Below are 17,941 nucleotides of genomic sequence, written 5' to 3' on the forward strand. Positions count from 1 at the left end.
GAAAAAATGCTTGAACTCGACGGCTTCGCAGTGAGCCAGGACCTGGTACCTGCTGCGCCTATCAAATCTGCTGGGGTCTCCAAAGTCGATTTTGACGGCCTGTTATCACCCCCACTAAGCCTGCATGAAGATCTGAAGAACGGCTGTGGTGGGCAGTTGTGGCCCGCAGGCATGGTCCTGAGCAAGTACATGCTGCGGAAACATCGCGATGACGTCGCTGGAAAGGAAATCGTCGAACTCGGTGCAGGAGGAGGGCTCGTTGGACTAGCTGTCGCAATAGGTTGTAACGTGGATAAGCCGCTACATATCACCGATCAGATACCCATGTTTGACCTTATGGAGCGCAATATCGCTCTCAATGGCCTGGAGTCACGTATCAAGGCATCAGTGTACGACTGGGGTGAACCAACGCCACCGCAGCTACCATCTCACCCGGACATCATCCTCGCAGCCGACTGTGTGTACTTTGAACCGGCTTTCCCTCTCTTGCAGCAAACACTCAAGGATCTGATTGGCGAGAATACCGTGTGCTACTTTTGCTTCAAGCGAAGAAGACGGGCAGACCTGACTTTTATGAAGACGGCGCGGAAAATGTTCGATGTGCAGGAGGTGGACGACGACCCAGACAAGGACGTCTACTCGAGAGAAAAATTGTTCCTGTAAGAATTGCGAGAGACAAGGGGCATGCTTTCACTAATTGAAATAGGTATCGTATAACGAAGAAGAAGGGTTGACGAACTATGGTTGAGCAGTGCGCTGGGCCAATGAGTGGAGACGAGTTGATGCACAACCACGGCACCGGATCACAAACGTCAATAAGAAATACATATTTTGGAAAACGCCCTTCTTATATTTCGAGGCAGTACTTCAGAAAACTGGCGTACTGGGGGCCAGACTTCTGAAGTTCCCCCTTGTCATTCTTCCCACTACTTGAGACGCAGCCACTCTCGCACTTCCCAAGCCTCCCTTGAGCCTTCCCACAACGTACTCACAAGAAAAAGAAGCCCTTAGCTCTTCTCCCGAATAACTTCCTCTCACCATAACCATGTCTTCCCCTAGCGCATGCCTGAGAAATCTCAATGCAGATGTAGGGGCTGATCTGGATTACTTACCAGCGCTTCAAAGCCCTAGGATTACTTCTGGAGCTATACCATATGGCTGGCGAGGAAAACTAAGCAGGATAATTCGTCTCCCAAAGATTGATCTCGACAATAAGATCCACCCTCTTTTCCAGAGCAGAAGATGGCCAGACCTCAAACGAGAAGACTACACCCTACTACTTCCCGCCCTCCGAATCGCCACAAAATTGATGACCGAGCCCGCAATTCTAAAATGGTGGAAGCACACTCTATTCGGTCGAGTGGAAGTCGACAAATTCCGCAGACGCTACTTAGCAAACACGCCCTACGAAAGCAGCGACGATGCAGACAGCGAGCTACACGTCTTCTTCACCAAAAAACTGCCTTACGTATTAGAAATCGGATTCGAAAACCTCGACAAAAGCATGGCACGCATAGATGGCTGCGCATTCGGCAGCACCGCAGCGTACATACGATTCCGCCACAGCCTCATACTGGCGGCTGCATACCCCTTCTTCGACACTCCACGCATCATCCTGCACACCCAGTATTTGTTCAGTCTCAAGTACCTCTTGAGCCACGGCGGCTCCGCTCACGAACTAAAAACGCTATATCTACAACTCGCAATCACGCTATGTCATGAACTCGCGCACATCGTGTGGCAATACCGTCTTAGCAGGGAAGTCAAGCCTTGGTAAGTTTTTTTTCTTCCCAAACAAAGCACATAGCACAAAGTCTTCCTCCTTGAAACAACAAAGAAAGTTATGCTGATGTGAACAACAGGGCCCCCGAAACCGATTCCATCGAGCCCCTCCACCAAGCCTCAGAGCACCTTGCCGAACTAGGTCATTCCTGGGAACTCTACGTCTTCGGCGGCAGCATCTGGACCCTAGATCGCCCGGGCTTCTTCACCACATTCTACAAACCACACAATCTCGGCGCTGCAGCATTGTCGTTTTCGAAAATGTGCGTCGTGGTGCCGTACTGGTGGGTTGACATGTGGTCGTCGACAGGAATATGGGATCATTTTGAAGACTTGTATAGGCAGGGCGAGTTGCGCCTGCCTGGTATGTGGGAGAGCGGGTATGCTTTGTGCCAGGAGAAAACGGACAAGGGGACAGCGTCGGGTTGGACGCTGTATAAGCGGAATGTAGCTTTGATGGACGTGTGCCGGAAGCCGGAGTTGAGTGTATTTCATCTTTGGCATACGGTTAGGCCCATGGTTCAGATTATGCTTGCAAGCAAGCAGAAGACGGGTGGTTCGGGGGCGGTGCAGAGGCTGCATAGAGGCTTTTACGAACTGCTTGTGCAGTCAGACTGTGTTGATGAGTCTAGCCCGGAGGCTTTTCGCATCAAGAGGGTATGACATGATTGAGACAGAACATTGGAGATTGGTTAGGTGAGATAGAAGAGATACTAGCTACTTCTACAGCTACTTTAATAATAATAATAATAATAATAATAATAAATTTAGATGAAATGAGAATATAATATGGAGCATATCTTGCAAAGGTGCGTCTTCTCACCACAACCAATAAGTCGTAGAAAAAGCAAAAGTACAAGCATGACGCCCCGCATCTAACACGCACTACTCGCCATCTCTAAAATTGGTGAATATTCTTTTTCATTTCCACTCTATTCTTAATCGAGTGTTTACACAGAATCCTGATCATGCTATTTTTTCTTTTTCTTTGGAGAAGACGAAATCAAACTATGCCTAGTGATGATATTTCGTCGTTGCGCTTACTTTCCATTGTAGCTCTCTCCTATTTCTCAAAACCTGATATGCCCATCCTCCCTTCAGATGTTTTGTTTTTGCTCGTAAAGATGCGTCGCTTAGTAGTCGTCACCGCGGCTCAGCACCTCCTTGCACGTTGGTCTTAAGACAAACGTCTACACCGTATTAGCTTGCACATTCCAGTGTACGGGTGTTAGTATCAGGACTTACGTGTTCACTCTGTGCGGTATAACTTCCCTTGATATCGCACAGTGGAGGATACGCCTCTACAATACCTGCGCTAACCAAGTTATTCAAACCCAAAAGATACTTGTCGTGACCCAAGCGATCAAGATATCTCCTGCAGAAAGGCAGGGTGCCAAAATTCTTGGTGATAGAGTTGAGTAGCGTCTTTGCTGACGAGACGCGAAGAGCGACTTTGGGTGCATCGGCGATCTTGGCATAATGCGAGGTTTCCATCTGCAGAAGGAAGAATTGTTAGCGAGCTGTTAGGATGTAGAATGAGGGGAATCTTACATCGTCTCGGACATAACCCTTTCCTGTGCTACCAAAGGTCTCAATGGCAAAAGTTTCACCTTCTTCCATCTTTGTCTGGTCGCCTCCCTTAACGATAGGTACCGTCTTTCCTCCGTGAATGGTAAAGTGGCCAATGGAGTGTCCGTTCAGGTTCCTGATACACTTTACGGGCAGCATCTGGCCCTTGATTTCTACCTCGTAGCTCTCCATGACTTCCTGGATAGCAGCACCAATGTCGCTCATACGGACATCGATACCGGCCTCTTTGATACCGGCATTTGTAGCGGCCTTGCACGCGTTGATAAGGTTGTCGTAGACGGGATCAAACGTCAGGGTGAAGGCGCTGTCGACAATACGACCATTGATGTGGACACCGAAATCGACCTTCATGACATCCTCGTAGTTGAGGACCATTTTGTTGCCTGCGTTTGGTGTATAGTGGGCGGCACAGTGGTTTATGCTGAGACCAGTAGGGAAACCCATGCCCGCTTTCAACGCATCTCCATCCTCAAGGCCTTGATGTCCTGTCAGAGCGCGGACTGAGTCTTCGATGCCCTCGGCAATTTCAGTCAGCGACATGCCAGGCTTGATCCATCCCTGCGCCCACTGTCGTACTTGACGGTGGATCTCTGCACCCTTGCGGTATTCAGTAAGGAAGTCATTGTTCATGCGGTCGAGGTGGCGTTTCTCTTCGTTGGTGGTTCGATACGAGTTCTCGTTGACGTATTCCTGAATTTCACCCTCTGGATATGAGTCGTTGGGGAAGAGCTCGTCGACACGGACTCGAGGCGGTGCCGTCTGCACCTTGGGTCCGCCCGCACCTGCAGCACCAGCCTTCTTCTTCTTTCTAGGCTTTCTCTTCTTCTTCTTCTTTGCTGCCCCTTCACCGGCCTCTAGTGTACCGTCCTCGGCTTCGTTGTCATCGTCCGAGTCTTCGTGTTCTGCGTCGGCCGTGGGCTTGTCGCTATTTGGCGCCGCGCCGTTGGCTGGCTTGCTCTGAGAGTTGTCCACTATACGTCATTAGTCGCTGTGGCGATGTATAGCCATAATCTCTATGAAAACATACGCTTTAGGTTGGCGACATCGTCTGCTACCTTTGCGGCCATGTTGACTGTGCAACGAGAAGAGTGGTGCTAGGATTGCGGGTGATCTTGAAATTTACGAGGGCCTTGTAACGCCCCCGCTAAGTTGCCCGATGGCTCGGAGTCGCTGCAGACTAATCCGACCCTGTGCTAGCCTCGTGACGGGCGATGACGTTCTCTATGCACCGCGTACATTCACTCAACCACCAACTTTTAATGTAACCCTTTTTCATGCTGTTCTCGGGCAATGCCACCCCGCCCATCTGTTCTCCTGCGACCATTCGCTTCACTCTTGGCTCCTCTGCCAGCGACCTTCAACGCGCCATACGTCTGCCACTCATGTCTCCGTCGCACAGTACTTGCACCTCCGCGGCGCATACAACAAATCTCTCACTTCCATGCTTCGACCCCACGATGTGCCGATTCGCTGAAAAACCATTATGAAACGCTGCACTTAACATCGAGCGCTTCTGCGTCTGAGATCAAACGCCAGTTCTACACATTGTCCAAGAAAAACCACCCAGACCATAACCGCAATGATCCCGACGCCTCCACACGCTTTGTCGCGATAAGTGAAGCATACCATGTGCTTTCTGTCCCCGAAAAGCGTGCACAGTACGATGCGCAGCTCGAGTCTGCGCAGCGACAATCGCGCTGGGACAAGGGTGGCAACGACATTCCCCAAGGGAGTTATAGCTCGGCCGCATTCGGGTCCCGCCCAGCGAGCGGGCTAAACAAGAAACGCAGCACCTTCCGAGGCCCTCCACCATCGTTTTACAAATCAGGGGGCTACGGGAGACACGGCGCGAAGAGAGCCGAATACGCATATTCGAGCCCGCATTCAGAAGGGGCAAATGCCAAGGGCGCAGGCCAGGAAAGCTACGGCGACTATGGCGGCTTTGGGCCTGGCCAGCAGAGCCAGGGTAATGCGGTCCCGCACTTTAACGACCAGCAGCATAGAGAGATGCACGAAAATGTACAAGAACACATATGGGCCCGACGGAGAAAGATGCATGGGACAGTCAAAGTGGAACAAGAGTGGGAAAAGGGCAATATGCTCGCCAACTTTATCATGGTGTCGGGCGTTATTGCGCTCGCTGGGCTGACGGCAAACATTTTTGGTGATCGCCACGATGGGCATACTACTACTACCAAGAGGAAAGAAACCACCTGATTGATACATCACATAGATATCGTTTACACTACGCTACCTTAGAAATCGGAGCACACTAGACCCATTTTGTAAACGCTCTTCGCGTCTTTAAGGGAGATCGACCCAAGGCCAGAGTACAGCCCTGCATTACGTGCCCCTGACCTGTTGCGATAGCCCAAAACCAGGTGCCTGGTAACTTTTATACGTGGTGTCATGTCAGGTCATGCCCTGCAGGTGCATCGGCATCTCCACAAGTCCTGTTTCCCAACATGTGGGGAACTACTAGTAGCGGTGCCTCCCGTCTCTACTAGTGAGAGATCTGATTCTAGAAACTTTCCGGAAATCAATCGAAACATGCACATCTATAAAATCACATGTCACCTAGTCCATATTTAATCATTCAGAATACATGTATGTACACAGTCTTGAAAGGCTTGCATTGAAGAAGATTATCCTACTGCATAAAGCACAAGACTACTAGTCTTCTTTCTAGACTATATTCATATGGTACTGCTTCGCGAGAACCAAAGCAAATCAAAGGCTCTGTCCATTTTTTCTCCATCCTGCGATCTACTACAGGAGCATCCCGGAGAGACGCTTAACCCTCAAAAGTGAAGCTGGTGCCGAGCTTGTGGCCGGCCTCGTTGAGCTTCTGGGTATCGAAAGAGCCACCAATGCCAAAGGTCAGGCCGCTGTTGACCTTGGTGTTGTAGGCGAGGGAAGCAATGCCGAGGTTGTTGATCTTGGCCTAGAAGGGTTTAGCATACATATCCATGTGCATGTCAGGGACCAAGGCGTACCTTAGCGAAGGACAGAGGGTCAAGCTTGTACTTGGCGGCAAGCTCAAGGCCGACGTTGTTGCCGGACTTTGAGTCCCAGACTGCGCGAGCACCGGCCTCGACAGCGGGGTTGACGCGCTGGTAGTAAGAAGCAGTGAAGACGCTCAGGGAGTTGGTGGCAGTGACAGCGGCATTGTAGAGAGGAGTGGTGTATCCAACGGCAGCCGAGTACTTGGTGATGGCAGCCTTCTGGACATCGTAACCAACCTCACCACCAACAACCATGCCCTCGTGGCTAACGACAGCATCAGCGGTGGTGCCAATAGCGCCAGCAGCAGAGTAGTCGACGAAAGCACGACCGTGGAAGGCAGGCTGCTTGAAGTGAAGGTTGACCTTTTGGCCCTTGTTACCAGCCGCGGGGCTGAAGTTGGAGAGGACCTCAGTCTTCAAGCCGCTAGCGAAGGTGTCGTTGAGCTCAACCTTGGTAGCCAGCAGGTTGGCAGTGTTCCATGACTGGGTGATGCTGATGCCTGCACGGTTTGTCGTCAGCCAATTGAGTCCGTAGCCTGTAATGGACGAGCCCCAGATTCCTGGAGGCTGCGCCGAGTGAAACATGTACGAGTGAAAGCCGGGTGATGAATGAAAAGGTATGCTTAGGCTGAAAGAGCGGGGGAAAAATGAACGAGTTATTGCCGTACCGTTGGAGAGCGACTTCTTTCCCTCGAGCTGTAGCTTCTGTCAGCGAATTGCATCCTTTAGCGATTGATGGCAGTGTACTGACAGAGGAGGTGACGGGGCCATCGTGGGCAGAGGTACCCTTGGCAGTGAAGTTAACACCGTTAGGGGCCTTGAGCTTGACTTCGAGGGCAGCTGGTGAGGGGTTAGCAGATGGGCGCGCAGAGTCAATGGGAGCGTCTGACCTGCGGCAGTGTGGTAGAAGTCCTTGTTGATGAGCTAGAGGGGGTGCGGGTTAGCAATGGCGCTATTGTGAAGCTCGTCGTGGGGGAACCAAAACATACGTCGTTGGAGGCCTTTGCGATGTCGCTGAAGGCCGGCGGGGGGACCTTGGGGATGATGCTCTCAACCTTGACGTACTCGGGCATGATGGCGGCTTGTTTGGGGTGCAATTGGAAGAATAGAGGGGTGTTTTGGGGGTGGTGTTGCTGGCCAGGCGCAAAACTTCTTGAGAGGTCACGGCAAGGGTCCGCGCTAAGATCCCGGGCGATCTTCGTGCCTGCCACAGCCTGCCACTTGGTCGCCAACGTGCGCGCATCTGAGGCTCATTGTCGCTCTGGCTCACGGCACTGGAACTCGGCAGCGCCTTTGGCAGCTTCACCCGTTGCCGTCATGGCGCTGTGCCTTGCATGGCGGGCATTCTGCCTTTTAATTCAGCGACGATGAGAGGTATCTGACGCCATTCCAGCAGCTATGTCTAGCTGTACGATTGGCCCCTTATGGCATTGACCTTCCAATTGCTGGACCCCACCTGATCACTCGCCAGCCCTCCCCTGCCCACAAGCATGGAACAATGCAAGAACAACACATGCTTACGTACATATGTAGTTGTGTTCATAAATACTCATACTTGGTGTATGCTGACTGGCCGATCACGTGATTATGACAACATTCGTCATCCATAGCTCGACATTGTCACTCATGTCTGGGATGGAAACACGGCATTTGCCGTGCCTTGTGTTACTGTATGTACTTATGGACAGAAGACGTTATTGCCTGCTTCTGGCTTTGAGCACATGATTGCAGCCATATGATGCACCTGTCCCGAACCCATCCAATGGTATTGCAACATGTTACCCAATCACACAATCAACGCTCCCCTAAAGCATATCTCCATAATTCATCCTATCCTCTCTTGACCTTGACTGACTTTTGTTGTTGTGCCTAAAGGCGTTCGATGGGGAAGCAACATGGCTCTAGTCAAAGCAGCCTTACCATCGGCGGCCGACTTCGGAAACCCAGACGACCCTGCTCCGCGCTCCACTAAAATAAAACTCCTAGAGTGACTCTGACGTTGGTCGTTCTAGCGCACGCGTTTGGCCCGACTTGCAATAGACTCTACACGCACACAAACCTTACAGACCCCTCAGTCAGCTTCTGTGTACATTGATCACATCTTCCCCTGGTTTTCTCATATCAAGCCCCGTCCGCACACCCAGCAGTCGAACTGGTACCCCTCCGCTGAAGCCACCATGTCCACGTTCGGAACACATTTCCGGGTCACCACGTACGCATTCACCCTACATACACAAGGCGCACATACTGAACTCGTGAAAGCTATGGCGAATCCCACTGCCTGTCGGTCGGAGCCATCATCGACGGCTGCCCACCTGGCATGGCGCTCACAGAGGCGGACATTCAACCCCAGATGACGCGCCGCCGACCGGGCCAGTCAGCCATCACCACCCCACGCAACGAAAAGGACCGGGTTGAGATACAGTCTGGCACAGAGTTTGGCATCACATTGGGCACGCCGATTGGCATAAGGGTCATGAACGAGAACCAGCGCAAGCAAGACTACGGCAACCAGACAATGGACAAGTACCCGCGACCAAGCCATGCCGACTGGACGTACCTGGAGAAGTACGGAGTAAAGGCTAGCTCTGGAGGTGGCCGGAGTAGTGCTCGTGAGACTATTGGTACGTGGTCGAATGTACGTCTAGGGCGCATTGCGGCTGACATAATACAGGACGTGTAGCGGCTGGCGCGATTGCAGAAAAGTACTTACGTGAAGCCTACGGTATCGAAATAGTTGCATTCACAAACTCGATTGGAAACGAGTTCCTGTTCCCCCCTACGCCCGAGCATCCAACAGCATCCACAAACCCAGAGTTCCTCAAACTCGTCGACACCATTACACGGGAGAAGGTGGATGAGTACCTACCAGTACGATGCCCGAGCGACGAGGTTACCAGGCGCATGGAAGACTTGATTGCCAAGTACAGAGACGCGCAGGACAGCATTGGTGGTACAGTGGCCTGTGTCATCAGGAACTGCCCAACAGGTCTGGGAGAGCCATGCTTCGACAAGCTCGAGGCAAAGCTGGGGCACGCCATGCTGTCGATTCCAGCGACTAAGGGATTTGAAATTGGATCTGGTTTTGGAGGGGCACAGGTGCCCGGGTCGATCCACAATGACCCATTCATCAAGGCGCCCGCAGTGCCCGCGGGGGAGAATCCGTCTGCAAAGGTGTTCCGCTCGAAGCCCAAGCTCACCACCAAGACAAACAACTCGGGAGGCATCCAAGGAGGCATCAGCAATGGGGCACCCATCTACTTTAATGTGGCGTTCAAGCCCGCGGCAACCATCGGGCAAGCCCAGTCGACTGTAACATACGACCAGGAGGACGGTGTGCTGGAGGCAAAGGGCAGACACGATCCATGTGTGGTGCCCCGTGCCGTGCCCATCGTGGAGAGCATGGCAGCACTGGTGATCATGGATGCAGTGCTGGCGCAACAGGCACGACAGGGCGCTCGGAGCCTGTTGCCGGCGATCAAGGGTGTGGTGCCGGTACAGATGCAGGGCGGGGGCGAGGAGTAGGCGTGGCAGAGGGGCGGCTACATGTACTCTAGACACGAGTTTCGGGTGGTGAGATTACCAATCGAAGGGATAGCATAGACAGTGTGCGGGTGCGAGTGCGGGTGCTGGTGCGGCTGTTGCTGGGGCTGGAAGGGGGGCCTACGGCTGGAGATAGCGGTGCATGCAACCATGGTAATGGGTGGGCGAACTAGCTAGCGGCCGCGACGTCTCAGTCTGGGACGGGCGGTGGGTAGTTGGGCAGCTGCTATTGTGTGAGGTTGGGATGGAGTGACGGTCGCGGCCGAGGAGCGGAGGCGCAAGTAGAGGCACTATGCCAGCACCATAACCGGCACTCAGCCACCGGGTGGCGGTCCGCCAATCAGCGGCGGGCAGTGAGCTCGCTTGCATGCGCCAGCGTGACCTTGGCCACGAACGTCGCCGTCGCACGTCTGGCCCATCCATCTTTGGCCTCAAACAAGCTACTCTCGTACATACATACTTTTCTGCTGCCACCAATGCTGAATGCTGCCATCCGCCGTGCTGTCCTCGCAAGTCGGCCGTGGCAGCGCGGCAGTGGAACCAGGCCGTCTGTTGCCGCGGCATGGCGGCGAGGCCCTCCTCATTGCCACGGCACTCGCTCGGCGTAGCGTGCCGAAGCTAGTAGGAGCAGCAGTTCACGCCTGCGTGCGGAGGAGCTGCGACCACAACGCTCAGAAAAAATCTCTGCTCGTCCACCACCTGAGGCTATACGTAAGTACAGCAGAGCAAAACTTCCCCCCAGGCGCCCCCACTCGATGGCCCGATGTGGCCCCCCTTGGCCTGCGACGTCGATTCCGGTATCGCGTCGCTCCCATATTCGCGAAAGGCTGGCGACGGGCTCGGGCTCCAAGGGCGCGCCAACGGGGCGATCAGCTGACGAGGGGGGGGGCTCATGGCATTCTAGCCTCTCGATTCGAATTCCCACTTGCGTGCAACTTTGCCATGTTCCTTGCCCTGTTCGCCGCTTGGCTACTGCACAACATCCTGTCCTTGCCCGTCTGGCCATGCTGCTAGCCTCAGCGACCCTCTTCCTCGCCCACCTGGTGCTGGCCCATCCCTGCCCGCCACCCGGCCATAAAATCTACACATGTAACTGTATCTTATATCCCATCCGCCAAGGCACTCCCAGGGGAGGCACGTTGGATGCCGCAACAGGCCCTCAAACGTCACAACTACCTAATTGGTCATCGCCTCTTCTCGCTCTCCCTCCAAGTGGCTGATCTCCCGTGTTACATACTTCTCCAGCTCAACTCAGACAATGTCATAACTAGATCCGCCCTCGGAGCCCCGTGTGGACTGACATTCTTTCCTGCTCGCTGACCAACAATGCCTCGCGGGCCCACTGCCACTTCCTCTGCTAGAGACAGCCAGGACCACGCTCACTCTCAAGACACAAAGACAACTAAGCGTCGCTGCGTGCAATCTGCCTGTGTCCCATGTCGTAAACGCAAGTCCAAAGTAAGTAACTTCTCGATGCACAACCTCGTAACAATAAACAGGGGCATAGCTTCATCCGTCGATATTTGCCTCCGCGGACTGCTCCACGCATCGTGACACTGACAAGATTATGTCTGGCCACCTGTCAGAGCCTTGCGGTTTGCTCCCTTGCTGACACGTTTATCCACAGTGTGACGGCGGCACGCCCGTCTGCGCAACCTGCACAGCTGTCTACAAGACTGATTGCCACTACGACGCTGAAAGCGAGAGCCGGCGGACCAAAGCCGGACAGGCAACCTCCAACAACGCAGGAACCAAGCGCGATGCTTCCTCCGTCACCAGCCTCACCCTTGGGGGCCCTTCCAATGCAGATTTTATCCTTGACTGCCTCCGGAAGCTGCCAGAGGATCACGTCAGCGAGCTTGTTCAGCTCATTCGAGGCAACCCTGACCTTGACAACGAAGCCCTGGCAGAGACATGGCGCAAGAACGTAACCCTGACCCCCGTCACGCCCACGGAGAGCCAAAGCCTTGAATCTGATTTCAGTGTACTACTCGGCAAGCCCGCTGTAACCCTCTCTGGCCAAAGCCGGCACTTTGGACACTCTGCCAGCCTGAGCCTCGTCCGTGAAGAAGAAAATTTCAGCGGCGGACAGCTTCGTATCAGCAGTGTCCAACCACAGCGCCAGGGATCAACGTGGACAAATGTTACTGACGATCTATCTTTTGTCGAGAGACTACTCGACCTCTACTTCACATGGAGCCATCCATTTTACGTCCTCTTCAGCCGAGAGTGTTTCTACAAAGATTTCAGAGCTGGCCGCGACAAGTACTGCTGCTCCCTGCTCGTCAATGCCATATGCGCATATGCTTGCCACATGACAGACGACCCCGCTGGTCGTACTGATCCATCCGACTTCCGCACGGCAGGAGATCATTTCTTCGACGAAGCTAGGCGGTTGTTATTTGAGGATGAAACCCCGAGTCTCACGACAGTACAGGCGCTTTGTGTCATGTCACTTCGTGAGCCCAGCGCAGGAAGAGACAGCTCTGGTTTCTCCTACATTGGGCGATGCATACGCATGTGTGTCGAACTCGGGTTGCATTTGGATTACGGTGTAGAAAATGTGCTTGGTTTGACACCCAGCGAAGTCGAGGTTCGGAAAGTTACTTTCTGGGGCTGCTTTACCGTAGAAAAGTACGTATATTCTCACAGACATCACGGTTATGTTGGCTAATGCAAAAAAAGTGTGTGGACAATCGCTACAGGTCGAATCTCCCAAATCCCCCGATCTTCAATCACACTCCAAAAGCCTATTCTTGACGAGACAACAAGCGGCCCAGAAGCGTTTCCTGGTACTTCACACACCTGTAGCGGTGTTGTAACCTCTCGCATGTTCCTACAAGAGCTCTCAACGCTTTCAGAACTCATCAATGACAACAACCATATGTTCTTTGCTCCAAAAGAGCGGCTTACTAGCCAAAAACTTCTTGACTGTTACTACAAATATCAAGCCTGGTACAGAAAACTGCCAGTCTCTTTGGGAATCGAGGGCAACAAAGAACCACAACCACACATTCTGACATTACAGTATGTCCAACAGCCCTCTATTTTTCTCTCTCTCTCTTGGAATTATCCGAAAGTTAACAAAGCACATAGCATGTTCTACTACACAATTATCATTCACCTCTTTCGGCCATTACTCAAGGTCGACCTCATCCAATCCGACATCCGCCCGCGTGACATCTGTATTGACGCAGCCAACAACGTGTCCAGAATTGTCAGGATTCATCGGCAATTGTACAACTTCCGGCAAGCACATTTGGTTATTACACATGTGCTGTTAACTGTCTGCACAATACATCTGCTCTATTCCAAAGAAAACCAGGTGTCTCGGCAAAATCTCGTCGAGGGATTACAAGGTCTTGAAGATGTTCACGAATGCCACTACTTTGGTGCAAGGGCCTTCCGAATCATACATAATTTGTCAAAGACTTGGAACCTGCCGTTTCCGGAAGAATTCAGCAATTCAATATTGCTACCGAAGAACGACTCAGAAAGTTCCCACCGGCACATGAGTCCTCCAGCAGATGCCCCTCTAATGATACCGAACTCTACAGCCAGTAGTGGTAATGCAGGGCCTGGGACGGTCCATTCCGCTCAATCTCAACGACGAGAGAGTTTGTCAATGTTTGCCCCTCAAAATATGATGCATTTGGCTACACACCCCGCACACTCGAGACCGAGCAGTGTGGTATCTACCCAACGCCACGTATCGCCCGTAGTTGGGCACGAGCCTATCCAAAGCAATTATAACTCCAACATATCGCTTCCGTACCAGTACGCGCAGCCCATGTCGTCGGCCACCAACATGTCTGCCTCAATAACATCACCCACCACAGACACGGCAGAGTCCATGTTTTGGAACCGTAAGTAGATCATCTTAGATTCTATTTTGAGCATAGTCTGACACTACACGCTAGCCATGCCCGGTATGTCTGGCCCCATCCTGCCCCGCCACAGTTATCAACAAATAGGCCCCATGGTCCTGGAAAGTGTCCTACACGATAACACCAACATAGATAACCGTCTAGTACGCGATGATTTCAGGATGAGCGAAGACTGGCGTTCCAGCCACGTCAACGGCTTCAACACGGGTGTTGCATCAAACGTGTACTCTGCTCCAAACAACCAGCACGAGCACTCGTACGCACCCCGACAAGCCTATGTCGCGCCAACAGACGGTGTGGGGTACCCTTCAGATGCACACGATGGACATCACGGGCATCGCGAACATCATGGACAGGATGGATACAGTAGCACGTGGTGGCAGAGTGCGGGCGCAGCGCCTGGACACATGGGTTGGCAGACATCAAGGGCCAAGGGTGAGGAGGGAGAGGAAGTTCATCCTACGACCACTGTCTACGGAACTCATGGGTAGTTTCCATCTTGTCGAGTTGGTGTAGCTGATGAGGGAAGAGGAAGACTCTTTTTTTTTCGGCAAGGCATACGAAAGTAAGGACATGATTTATGTACCGTACGTATGGCATAATCTTTTTGTGCCCTTGTGTTTGCAAGAGCGGGTATACTCGTGCAAGGGCCTGTTATGTTTTTCGGTTTCTCTTTTTTTTGCGTTTTTTTTTTCGTGTGCATGGTGTGTTTGATTTGAGATTACGAAATGCCTGGTGCAAGTCAAGCGTGGGGCGGCATAGTGTGTAACTACGTACGTAGACAGCTTAGAGTATCAAAGCATTGGTGCCATGTTTGTTGTTAGGCAAAGTGTTCCCATGTCTGGTTTTTTTCGACGTCCTAGGATCATCTATACTACACAAAAGTCCTGTCAAGAGCCACAAGGCAAATTCAATGGAAAGAAGAGTAATACATGACTACTAACATTATGTATATATTCTTAACTCAGATGTAACAAGTATACATTATGCACCACCCAGACATGTCCCCCTTCTCCCTCTGGCCCCAAAACAGAAGAAGCATATCCCATTATATACAAGCGAAAGGAAAAAAAAAAAGACAAGGAGAAGAACAAGGAAGAAACTAAACACCCCAATTATCCATTTTTCTGCTTGCCCGCCTGTACAAGCGCACTCGCCGTCCCAGCACGCTCCTCATACAACCGTCTTAAGTCCTCCACAGACTGTTTCTTGAGCGTAATCTTGGTGGGCCTCAGTGTCGTCGGCGGCGTCGCCCTGCCCCTTGAAACACTTCCATCCGACGACTCGGCGGCATCGTCTTTGGGCGATGAAGCAGAATTCTTGTTAAACTTTTCGAAGCTAGGCATGCGCTGCATGAGGCTTGGGCTCGGGGTGCGGAGGCGCGGTGCGGCAGAGGGGATGGGGAGAGTGGATGTCGAGGTCTTGTTATGCGGCACGGGGTGGCTTATTATGGGGACTTGAGGGGTAGTTGGAAAAACAGGGCGCGCGAGGGAGTTGATACTTGGGCTACGGCTTATTTTGGAAGGAGTTGCAGAGAAAGGGACGCTTGGGCGGCGGAATTCTGTTGCTGGTGCTGATACAGCACTTTGAGGTGACGGCAGCTGCGGTGAGGTTGCTGTGTCGTCTTTGACAGATGGGGCTGCAGAAGATGGGCCACGCTTCGTGTCTGCTTTGTTATTACTGTTATAGTTACCCGTGAGCCCGGGAAGCGCCATGCCGCCTACAGGCTGGGCTCGGTGGGCTTCGTTGTTCGCGACGACGGCCTTCTCGACATTGTCAATCTGCGTCGCAGTCAGGGTCTTCCTTTTGGGAATATTGAATTGAGACACTGGAGAAGTAGCAGAAACTGGTGAGCGCGCATCTTGTTTTGCGCGTTCAGAAGCGGACATAGGAAGGACTGGAACTGGGTTGTTCATACCAGACTTCTTCTCATCTGATTGGGCGTCCCGTCGTGGGGGGAGCTTGGGAGGCTGATCGGCGCTGTTATTATCATTACGGGGTGGAGCGAAACCGTCGGTAGTTGCAGCGAAGGTGATGGGCGACTCGGCAACGTCGTCGGGGGCATCTGATATGACAGTAGAGTAACGTGGAGGCACTGTGAGTGGTGGTGCAGGCTTCCTTTGAATGGAATCTACAGAAGACTTGGTAGATGGTGCGTGAGATCGAGGAGGAAGAGCGGGTGGCTGCTCATCTTGTTGACCTCGGCGCGGATTGCGTGAAGCCGATGGTTTCTCGTTGTCAAGCAACGTGATGCCCTGTATCTGGTCAGGCAAAGACACTTCACTGTCTGTTGAGTCTCTCCTATCCTCGACAGGATCGTCCCAGTCATTCTGATCACTGGGTAACTTCAGCTCTGCGTAAAAGACTTCTTCTTTCTGACCACATGCTTCTCTCAATCCATCCGTCCACATTTCAATTGCTTGAGTGAGGACCCTCCTTATGATGGAAGACACTTTTGCATCTTCAAGCTGATCAGGACCGCAGAGTAGCCCTGGAGCGAAACAGACAGCCAAGTTCTCGGCAGTCATTTTGTTTTCTTCTTGCCGTGCCGCTATTGCACTCGTGAGGGGCAGAAGGTGGCGGCAAAGAATTTCACGGGATATGCCAGGCAACAACGACCATTCAGACTTTGGGGAGAAGAGATCAGTCAGCTTGTCGAGCTCAAAAACCTCCTTGCCGTTTCCGTACAGCCGACGCAAGTCGCGGTAGGATTCCGTGGGAAAGATTGGCTGACGTAAAGCAGCGTACCAGGCCTTGATGAGTGCGGCTGCCATGTAGACTGAGTATGCATCGGTGGGAGGCAGCTCGGCCAGTATCTCATCCTGGTGTTCTGCATGAGGATAGGGAGGCACTGGCAACATGATGTCGTTATCTTTCCAGATTATGTACTTTTGACCTCTGTCGTACGCTTCTTTGAGCGAATCGCGCAATCTGGAGTGGGGAGGTACGCGAAACAAGCCTTCCGAAGTGATGTTCTTTTCCATGAGAACGAAGCTGGTCGTCTCTCTCAGAACACGTGGAAAGCGGGTCTTGCCATTGCTTGCGGCAGGGAAGGGATTGCGGGTCCCAAATGCCCGCCTACCGCTGCTATTGAATGCAGAAATGTTTTCAGTTACACGGCGATCGGCGAGATAGGTGGAGGGGGGAATCAGAAGGTTCTCGATAGGGATTTCACGGGCAAGTTGAGTCAGGCTGGACACTATATTTAGTCAGTATGGAGGCGCGGAGATGGTGTGGGCAAGCGTACAATGATATATCTTCCTCCTGAACTTGGGGCTTACAATGGTCGAGAATATTTCAGTCAGAATTCTCACCCATGCTTTTTCGTGCACGATGTATAGTCGCTGAAGTCTCTTGCGCATGGCCCTTGAGAGGACGTGATAGGCCTGTAGAAACCAGCCCCAACCCGGCCTGTGCTTCTTGCTGGTTGCGGAGCCATCGCCGTCTCCGGCAAAGAAGACGACTTCGTATTCATAGCCTTTTAGCAATTCATCTTCCTCGGGCAGACGGGCAAGGACGTAGGGAAGTAGCTGGTCGTAATCGGCATCGTGGGAGTCCGGGAGGGCAGCAGCGTTGAGGATGAAAACAGGCCTTCCCTCTTCCGAAGGCAGGGGCGAGCGATAGAGGATGGAGGATGCAATCTTGGCCAGGTCGTGAGAGTAGTTGGAACTGTGCTGTGGAGGGGGGACTGCGGATAGGGAGGAGCTGCGGAGCCGGCTGGCGAGGTGAGCACGCACGCCGCTCATAGCGACAGGTGAGATGAGGGGGAAACTGGAGCGATGAGGGAGAGGACAAGTGGCGGCGAAGTGTAGTATGTGTGGGATGTGTAAGTACAAGAGGGGATGCAGAGCGATGCGAGTATGATCGCACGTGCAGACGCGGGCGTGTGGGTAGGAGAGCGGGCCCCTAGGCGATATGGAAAGGCGGCTATCAGCAATCCTTGGGTACGTCACAGTCGTGAGCGCCACCAGGGTCTCTCAGCCTTCTTAGCGAGCCGAGCACAGACATGGCTGTCTCTCCTTTGGCTCGACAGCGCCACACTCCCCATGCCTTTGGCGCTTGCAGGCGGCGCAGCGAGGCTGCACAATTACTTGGTCATGTCTGCTATACATAGCACTACTACATACTGCTAGT

The 17,941-nt window shown here is 52.7% G+C and overlaps 8 protein-coding genes across 8 annotated transcripts; 5 read left to right on the plus strand and 3 right to left on the minus strand.

Moving 5' to 3' along the window:
- Positions 1 to 6: 6 nt before the first annotated feature.
- Positions 7 to 663, plus strand: COCVIDRAFT_15732 (hypothetical protein; the record flags this gene model as incomplete). Its single annotated transcript, XM_014701428.1, has 1 exon — positions 7 to 663. The coding sequence occupies one exon, from the start codon at positions 7 to 9 to the stop codon at positions 661 to 663; it is 657 nt and encodes a 218-aa protein (XP_014556914.1).
- Positions 664 to 1,078: 415 nt separating this feature from the next.
- COCVIDRAFT_77369 (hypothetical protein) lies at positions 1,079 to 2,307 on the plus strand (the record flags this gene model as incomplete). Its single annotated transcript, XM_014701507.1, has 2 exons — positions 1,079 to 1,773; positions 1,863 to 2,307. Coding segments are annotated over 2 exons (1,140 nt in total), but the record flags the coding sequence as incomplete, so codon positions are not given.
- Positions 2,308 to 2,915: 608 nt separating this feature from the next.
- Positions 2,916 to 4,439, minus strand: COCVIDRAFT_26370 (hypothetical protein; the record flags this gene model as incomplete). The annotated part of the gene is made up of 4 exons (XM_014701446.1): positions 2,916 to 2,972; positions 3,028 to 3,276; positions 3,334 to 4,343; positions 4,400 to 4,439. The coding sequence occupies 4 exons, from the start codon at positions 4,437 to 4,439 to the stop codon at positions 2,916 to 2,918; spliced, it is 1,356 nt and encodes a 451-aa protein (XP_014556932.1).
- A 223-nt stretch (positions 4,440 to 4,662) lies between these two features.
- COCVIDRAFT_98483 (hypothetical protein) lies at positions 4,663 to 5,589 on the plus strand (the record flags this gene model as incomplete). The annotated part of the gene is made up of 1 exon (XM_014701508.1): positions 4,663 to 5,589. The coding sequence occupies one exon, from the start codon at positions 4,663 to 4,665 to the stop codon at positions 5,587 to 5,589; it is 927 nt and encodes a 308-aa protein (XP_014556994.1).
- A 577-nt stretch (positions 5,590 to 6,166) lies between these two features.
- On the minus strand, positions 6,167 to 7,450 carry COCVIDRAFT_98325 (hypothetical protein; the record flags this gene model as incomplete). The annotated part of the gene is made up of 6 exons (XM_014701509.1): positions 6,167 to 6,316; positions 6,369 to 6,877; positions 7,046 to 7,073; positions 7,129 to 7,217; positions 7,268 to 7,301; positions 7,367 to 7,450. The coding sequence occupies 6 exons, from the start codon at positions 7,448 to 7,450 to the stop codon at positions 6,167 to 6,169; spliced, it is 894 nt and encodes a 297-aa protein (XP_014556995.1).
- A 1,104-nt stretch (positions 7,451 to 8,554) lies between these two features.
- COCVIDRAFT_37518 (hypothetical protein) lies at positions 8,555 to 9,902 on the plus strand (the record flags this gene model as incomplete). Its single annotated transcript, XM_014701510.1, has 3 exons — positions 8,555 to 8,589; positions 8,640 to 9,001; positions 9,052 to 9,902. The coding sequence occupies 3 exons, from the start codon at positions 8,555 to 8,557 to the stop codon at positions 9,900 to 9,902; spliced, it is 1,248 nt and encodes a 415-aa protein (XP_014556996.1).
- Positions 9,903 to 11,246: 1,344 nt separating this feature from the next.
- Positions 11,247 to 14,298, plus strand: COCVIDRAFT_26374 (hypothetical protein; the record flags this gene model as incomplete). Its single annotated transcript, XM_014701447.1, has 5 exons — positions 11,247 to 11,378; positions 11,548 to 12,554; positions 12,606 to 12,947; positions 13,017 to 13,786; positions 13,841 to 14,298. 5 exons carry the CDS (start codon positions 11,247 to 11,249, stop codon positions 14,296 to 14,298), a joined length of 2,709 nt encoding a protein of 902 aa, XP_014556933.1.
- Positions 14,299 to 14,922: 624 nt separating this feature from the next.
- COCVIDRAFT_37520 (hypothetical protein) lies at positions 14,923 to 17,553 on the minus strand (the record flags this gene model as incomplete). The annotated part of the gene is made up of 2 exons (XM_014701511.1): positions 14,923 to 17,006; positions 17,055 to 17,553. The coding sequence occupies 2 exons, from the start codon at positions 17,551 to 17,553 to the stop codon at positions 14,923 to 14,925; spliced, it is 2,583 nt and encodes an 860-aa protein (XP_014556997.1).
- Between the last annotated feature and the right edge of the window lie 388 nt (positions 17,554 to 17,941).

The sequence above is a fragment of the Bipolaris victoriae genome (assembly GCF_000527765.1).
Source record: "Bipolaris victoriae FI3 unplaced genomic scaffold scaffold_39, whole genome shotgun sequence".
Lineage (NCBI taxonomy): Eukaryota > Fungi > Ascomycota > Dothideomycetes > Pleosporales > Pleosporaceae > Bipolaris > Bipolaris victoriae.